The sequence below is a fragment of the Tripterygium wilfordii genome, chromosome 5 (assembly GCF_013401445.1).
Source record: "Tripterygium wilfordii isolate XIE 37 chromosome 5, ASM1340144v1, whole genome shotgun sequence".
NCBI lineage: Eukaryota > Viridiplantae > Streptophyta > Magnoliopsida > Celastrales > Celastraceae > Tripterygium > Tripterygium wilfordii.
In genome coordinates this window covers 9,622,926-9,630,702 of record NC_052236.1, presented here as the reverse complement: position 1 = coordinate 9,630,702, position 7,777 = coordinate 9,622,926, and the positions used below count along the sequence as shown (strand labels likewise).

At 36.4% G+C, this 7,777-nt stretch overlaps 1 protein-coding gene across 1 annotated transcript; it reads left to right on the top strand.

Annotated features, from left to right (window-relative positions):
* The first annotated feature begins 275 nt into the window (after nt 1-275).
* Nucleotides 276-2,076, top strand: LOC119998286 (aquaporin PIP1-3-like). Its single transcript, XM_038845575.1, has 4 exons — nt 276-667; nt 890-1,185; nt 1,465-1,605; nt 1,703-2,076. The coding sequence occupies exons 1-4, from the start codon at nt 334-336 to the stop codon at nt 1,793-1,795; spliced, it is 864 nt and encodes a 287-aa protein (XP_038701503.1). The 5' UTR covers nt 276-333; the 3' UTR covers nt 1,796-2,076.
* Nucleotides 2,077-7,777: the final 5,701 nt, after the last annotated feature.

The following is a 7,777-nucleotide window of genomic DNA, read 5'->3' as shown; positions in this document are numbered from 1 at the left end:
AAGAGTGACTCAGCAAGCATGTCTTTTTGGACAGTCCATAAGTTCAAACTCGGGTTCCACTAGGCACCAACAAACCCCGATTTGCAGGTTAGTTGGACCGAGACCATGCAAACCACTTGAAAATGGTGTTGTTAGCTTAGAATCAAACTCCCGAACCCGGGCAACATTATTTACTCCCTAAGTTCGAAGGAACTAGCTAGACTATCACCAAATGATTCTCCTCTTTGTCCCTGACTTACACTATAAATACTCACTTCTGAGCCTTTTATTAATCCAATTCACAACACACAAGCTCTTAAGACTAAGCCTAAAGAGTAAACAGTAGCCAAAAAAATGGAAGGGAGAGAGGAAGATGTGAAGGTGGGTGCAAATAGGTACAGAGAGAGGCAACCAATAGGAACATCTGCACAAACCCAGGACATCAAAGACTACAAGGAGCCACCACCGGCACCGCTCTTTGAGCCAGGAGAGTTAACATCATGGTCCTTCTACAGGGCTGGCATAGCCGAATTTGTGGCTACCTTTTTGTTCCTCTACATCACCGTTTTAACTGTGATGGGTGTGGTTAAGGCCCCAACCAAATGCTCCACTGTGGGTATTCAAGGCATTGCCTGGGCTTTTGGTGGCATGATTTTTGCTCTTGTCTACTGCACTGCTGGGATTTCAGGTACATTACATACATGTATTAAAACCCAATATCAGTTAAGTATGAACCAATTTTTGCTTAAAATTTTGGGTAGGGTTGTCCACGGTCGGTTATCCGCCGGTTTTTCCATCAAAACTCAAAAAAAATATGTACTTTTTTAAATAACCGACCAACTGATTCGGTTATAGATCGGTTCGGTTATGATCGGTAATTTTGGACAGCGCTAAGTTTGGGTTTGTACAGGGGGTCATATAAATCCGGCAGTGACATTTGGGCTGTTCTTGGCGAGGAAGCTGTCATTGACCAGGGCAGTGTATTATATAATAATGCAATGCCTTGGAGCCATAAGTGGTGCTGCTGTCGTTAAAGGATTCCAGAAAAACCAGTATGAGAGGCTGGGTGGTGGTGCCAACATGATTAGTGCAGGATATAGTAAAGGGAGTGGTCTTGGAGCTGAAATTGTTGGCACTTTTGTTCTTGTCTACACCGTCTTCTCTGCTACTGATGCTAAAAGAAATGCCAGAGACTCCCATGTTCCCGTAAGCAATTTAATTTCAAAATTTGAGTTTCTTAGGATGAAAACCGTGGTTACGATTGGTTTTTTGACATAAATATAACTGACCTATCGAGGGATTGTTTCGATTATTGATCGGTTTTTTAAAAAAATATGTTTTTTTTTTTAAAAATAATTGACCGATCGATTCGATTATCGATCGGTTCAGTTATGATCAGTAATTTTAGACAGCCTAAATCTTTTTTTAATATGATTGGGATTAGTTTTGGTGATAATTGTGACTGTTGAATGTTTTGGTTATCAGATATTGGCACCCCTTCCAATAGGGTTTGCTGTGTTCTTGGTGCACCTGGCGACAATTCCTGTTACAGGGACAGGGATTAACCCAGCTAGGAGTCTTGGTGCTGCTCTCATTTACAACAAGGACCAAGCATGGGATGAGCATGTAAGTTTCTGTTCAAATTCAAATTAAGATTAAAAAACATAATTTTGAATTAGTAATTGATTTTATCTTCTTAATTTTTATTTTTTTTTTGTTACAGTGGATATTCTGGGTTGGACCATTCATTGGTGCAGCACTTGCAGCCTTGTACCATCAGATTGTGATTAGGGCCATCCCTTTCAAGTCCAAATGAAAGATTATCAACACAATGCTCTCTCTGTGGAGGTGGATTAGATGATATAATTGGACCACTTCTCTTACTCTCTTAAATTGTCTGTAATTGTCATCCGAGCTGATATACTCGAACTTAATGATATCCAAATTCGAGCCTCCACTCCCACCACATGTATATTGAGTACCCCAACGGAATTGGGGAGTTGTGCTCTGTGGTATTGGTGGGTTTTAGTTTTGCCCATCTAAGATATTGTGTGACATTTCCTTAATTAAAAATAAATTATTGCTTAAGATTGTTCATAACTTCCAACTCTAGATAGAGAATCACGAGTGGCTCAGATGACACTCATGTAGGTAGTATTTCATAGAGGTCTCGAGTTCAAGCCTTCTTCTCATCCCCTTCCCTTATATTCAAAAAAAAAAAAAAAATTCCAACTCTAGATGTTAAAACTGCAAGATGGTCCAGGGAAATAGAACTTGAAAGACTAAAACAAAACAAGGTAAATGACCAAGCTGAGACTATTACCAATGGGCCTATATCTATTGATCTCAGGCCAGAGCCTATAGTAGAGAAAGGCCCATATAAGCTGCCGTTGTGCATTATACTTACTTCACGGGCTTGACCAAGATTTATGGGCCTTATTGGCCAATGAGATGGGCTTAAACAAAAACAAGTGGGTTGCTGTTTAGCCTAATTGAGCCCAATTACTTTACGGGACTTATTGGAATGTTCAAAATGCAAGTAAACTTAACGGAACAAAATATAACGTTTTAATGAGGAACCCATGGATGGTTCTCCCAAAATTTTATTGGGACGTTTTGACCATGTAAATAATGGACGTTTGTGTGGCCTTAAATTTTTTCTTATTTTTTTGAAAGGAAGAAATCTAGACTGGCCACTAATATATAACAAATATTTAGATATACATAAAAGTATTAGAACTTATGTTGGTATATTTTGTGGCGGATCGAGGAATTGTGGCCTTTGGAGCACAAAAAGTGATTCGGTGCTTGGGGACAGCCTCTTTGAAAATTTTTGGGTTGTTTAAGTCATGTATAGAGAATTACCAAATGGGACAATTATCAATAAAGATAAAATGGGTAAAACTTATTTCAGTAAGGACAAATGAAAAAAAAAATTATTAATAAGGATAGAAATTACAAAGTTACATATATACCCCTTTTCACTTAAAGAAATTACACCCTATGTAATTATGCATCGGCGTCTTTTCACATCTTTCCTCAACACATGACTTCATCAGCTCTTACTTTTTTCTTTTCTTAAACAAAATTTTAAAATGATTTATCTCTCAAAATACATAACGGAATTTGAAAAAAAAATACATATTCTCAATCATCGTGAAACACTCTTTCAAACAAGATTAATCATCGATATATTCTGAGATGAAACAAATCTTGCACATAAATTTTATTGATCTATACTGCTCTGCACTACATAAAAACTATTTATCTACACTACAATAAATTTATCTGCACTGTATATAATTTATCTGCAGTTCATAAAAACTATTTATATGCACAATATATGAATTTAATTGCACTTTACTACATATAAATTTATCTAAACATCATATGAATTTATTTGCACAACATATAAATTTATTTGCACTGTAAATGAATTTATCTACACTACATAAAACTATTTATCTGAACTTATCTGCACTCCACTACATATGAATTTATATGCATAGAATATGGATTTATCTGCTTTGCACTACCTATGAATTTATCTACACAACATAAAAATTCATCTGCATTGCAAATGAATTTATCTGCACTGCATAAAAACTACTTATATGCACTACAATGAATTTATCTACAGTGAATAAAAACTATTTATTTGCATAGCATATAATTTATCTGCGTAGTAAATTAATACATAATTTATCTACAATGCAGAAAAGTTATTTATCTACACAACATATAATTTATCTGTAGTATATAAATGTAGTGCATATATATTTCAATATGTACTAACCATAAAAAAACCACAATAGATAATGCAGATAAATTAGAATTTAGTGCACATAAATTTGTGTCTATACGATTCATAGTTCGTTGGTGCTGCTGAGTACCTTTTTCCTATGAAGTGAATCGAGTTCATGGTAGTAAGGGCAAGTCTTGGAGTCTACCAGGCGTTTCTTATTAATCTCCCATTTTCCCTTAAATCTCTTGGAATTCCTCTTGTACCCCAACCTCGTCATTCCTATTGAAAATCTCTTCTCAAAGTGGACCTTTAGGACCCACCTCTTGGTACCTTGACCCGAGCCCACTTCTCAAATTAATTAATGCAAGTATCTCAGCGTTTAGCCATCTCGATGAGATCGGTAAGTAACTTCCACCTACGCTAACATCTTTTGGTGGAATTTGTTGTTCAGGTACTACCATTACTATTTTTGACAAAATTGATCGCAAATGTTTCTGTTGAATTTGCTGCGGAGAGAGAAGAGAGAGAGAGAACAGACTTTGAAATTAGAGAAGATAACTTGTGGTGGTAAACAATGAGTTGAGGATACTTTGGTCAAGAAAAAAGATATTTTTTTGTATAATTTGTCCTTAATGGAATAAATCTTATCCACTTATGGACCTTATGGGTTGAAAAAAATTGGACTGGAGCTATTGGAATAAAAGTTTGATTTGAGGGATCTATTGCTCATTAACCCTTAACAAATATTGACTGCACACACAAAAACACATTAATAATACCTTATAATAATAACACAAAAACACACAAAAGAATTGGGGGTTCCGTAGATCCAAAAATCGGCAATCAATTTGTAATGTCAATCGAGACATTCGACAACCCTACAAAGATCATACCAAATGTAGACCATGAAGATGGGGCACTAGTGTGGTACCGGCGGGGGAAGTTTCGATGGTTAAGTCAGTCAATGGTGGGAAGATACTTAGTGAGAGAAGTGAAATGCTACTTCAAAGAAAGAGGGAGAGAGATACCAAGCTGTTGAGAGAGTTAATGAGGAGCGGTCCTCATGTATTTACAGTGCTCTTAGTCACGTGACTTGCACATGTCGATCGTAGGATGGGCTTAGGGCATTGGTTGAGCCCAAGACCTTGGAGGGAGCTTCTAGACCACGGGCTTTGAGCCTTTATGGAACGCGTGGGGCCTTCTACGGACCTGCTAAAACTAGGCTCTTATGGGTTTTTTGTGTCGACTGAAGTCTTCATGGACTTTTCTGTAGATTGCCCAGGCTCTCGTGGGCCTTTTCGACATGGTCCAAGACTCTCATGAGTCTCTTTAAAGCTGGGCTTTAAACTCTCGTGAGTCTAGTTGCCAATTTATTTGGGCCTTGAGCCTATTGAGCTCAACTTAGACTCTTGGGTGTCTAGTAGTGTTTGCTGAATGTTAGGTCATGGCTTGGTTGTGTCAATTGAGGCACTCGTAAGCCTCGTAATGTCAATTTGCACATGGACGATTTTTGGCCCATACAAGTTTTTTATGTCATGAATTCACGATTTACGAATATAGACCGCAAATACAAAAACACATTAATAATACTTCAAAGCAATAACATAAAACTATTTTTAAAATTTGGGATTCTTCATATCATGGGGTCATAATTCACAAGTATAGACAACAAACACAAAAAACACATTAATCAACAACACAAAAACACAAAAAAAAATTTGAGTTATTTTTGTCATGGGTTCAAGACTTCCAAATATAGACTGCAAACACAAATATTTTTGTGGGGTTTTTTTTTTATATCAGAGGTTCGTGGTTTACAAATATAGATCACAAATACAAAAACATAAACTTGAGTGTGGAGGTTGTGGTGACCTTTATAAACATATCCTCCACTATCTTGTTCGCGACCACTTTCTAGGTTGCCCACAAAGATGGGCTTCCAAGTGCCAACAGAGATGGGGTTATCAACCAAGTAGCTTTGATATGGACTATTGGGCTTGCATTTTTGAATAGGCACTAAGGGCCTTAAAAAATTCATTGAGGGCCTTGTCAAAAAATACAATAGAGTCCACTATTGTATCAAAATTTTACTGGAGTCAACAATGTCCATCCGCCTATGGAATGCCTTGCTTATAAGAATATAAATTCCTTATGAAAAAATGAATATAAACTGGATAGAAAAAAAATATAAATTGAACTGGTAAAATTATGATAGATTCCTTACTCATGGAACGTGTAATTGGTTTGTGTTGAGAACTTGGATACCGTTTGGTAACGTAATGATTGTTCTTAGCAATTTTGGATAAGTGATACAAGATGTTGATGGTTTAATTCGAGGAAAACCAACCTCCAAAGACTTAAGAGTCTTGTAATATTACTTGATCTTCTCATTCCCTTCAACGTCAAATTAAATACATCACAAGGAGGAAGTTTAGCCAGAGTCATACGTGACCCACTATTCCTTCCATTAGGAAATTTACATAGAAAGAAACTGAAATAAACTGACATGACATGTAAAAGATAACTAACATAACATGGACACCACCAATTTCCTAAACAAATGGCAACACTATCCAACTTCCATACAACTCCCACTACTGCATGATCCATCCCTTCTATGTAGGAGGTTAAGTTGACGTCATGCACATGTGTCCCTAACAAATTACAAAAAAATTCCTGGGAGAACATTAGAAATTATGAAAATTATTAAATCCTTGTCTAAAAGGTATTACAAGAAAATCGAACATCTTTCAAAGGTAACACATCAAGCAGCCATTGCAATATCGTACAGAAGAATCCCTTTTGTGTAAATCTTGATTGCTTGAGTCTCTTATGGAACCCTTTGTTTTCCTGTTAGCACCTTCATAATCAAAATAAAACAAAAAAATATAGAACTTATAGAGAGTTTCATGTACACAGTTTATTAGGGACAAAAAGAAAGCAAACATTACCATGAACACTCCACATTCTAGTTTGTTCTTCTGCTTCTATAATTAAATCTTCTTGTGTTCCAGCCTTGTATTCCTTCGATCATTCTTATCTCTAGCCATTGTGTTTTTCCTGTTGGAAATATGATATATCCAATAAACGATCCAGTCACTAGTCCACAACCATAACCCATCGTCACAATTTTCCAATCAAACCCACTTGCATTATCACCCTCTTCGTTGAGAAGTGATGGTGGACTGGTGGTGGTGGTGACTGTGGATTATCATCATCATTTCCACATGTCATTGACAGTGGAAATGCACATAACCCAAGTTCCCTTTATAGAAACTATTTGCCCAGCTATATGGATCCTGCAAGCTTATTATGCGAGAGATTCAATGGTGCCAAAAATGTTAGACTTGCCAATTCTCAGGAATCTCCCCTATTAGCTTGTTGGAAGAAAGATTTAACCATTGAAGACATGTCAAATTTTCCAATGATGATCTAATTTGACCTCTAACCATATTATTTGAAATGTTGATGCCTTTAAGAGCTGTACGCTTTCCAATTACTTCTGAAGTATTTCCTTGAAAATTGTTGTTTATGAAATCAATGGTCGTGAATGTTGATATAATTTCACCAACTTGTACTCTCGCCGTCTCATCGACACAAACACAAAATCTTGATAAAACAAACCTACTCCCACATATTGCAAACTATTTCTACCATCTCCAGTATCCATCATGGGCTTCAGATTCTTGATATAATTTGCCGGCAAAGGACCAGAAAATGCATTGTTTGCAATATCAAATATCTATAAAGATATAGGCAAAAGAGGATTGTTCTCATAATCATGTATAGGACCATGAAATCTATTGGACCTTAGAATAACAATTTTCAGTTCTGGGAGAGTGAGCAACCAGTAAGGGAATGTATAATTTATCTTGTTGTTGCCAAGATCAAGAACTTCAAGTATTTTATGATTCACAATTGATCTTGACAAAAGCCTTTCAAACTGATTTTCGTTGAAGTTGAGAGTTCTCAAGATACTGCCATCTGTAAACTTTTTCGAGATTTCCTCATGAAATGTATTCCTTGATAAATTCAACACTTCTAGATAACCTA

Bases quoted from the DNA above. Each gene is read 5' to 3' on its own strand.
- LOC119998286 (XM_038845575.1), top strand. From the start codon at position 334: ATGGAAGGGAGAGAGGAAGATGTGAAGGTGGGTGCAAATAGGTACAGA. The intron at 668-889 runs GTACATTACATA...GGGTTTGTACAG, and splicing joins CTGCACTGCTGGGATTTCAG to GGGGTCATATAAATCCGGCA. The intron at 1,606-1,702 runs GTAAGTTTCTGT...TTTTTGTTACAG, and splicing joins ACCAAGCATGGGATGAGCAT to TGGATATTCTGGGTTGGACC.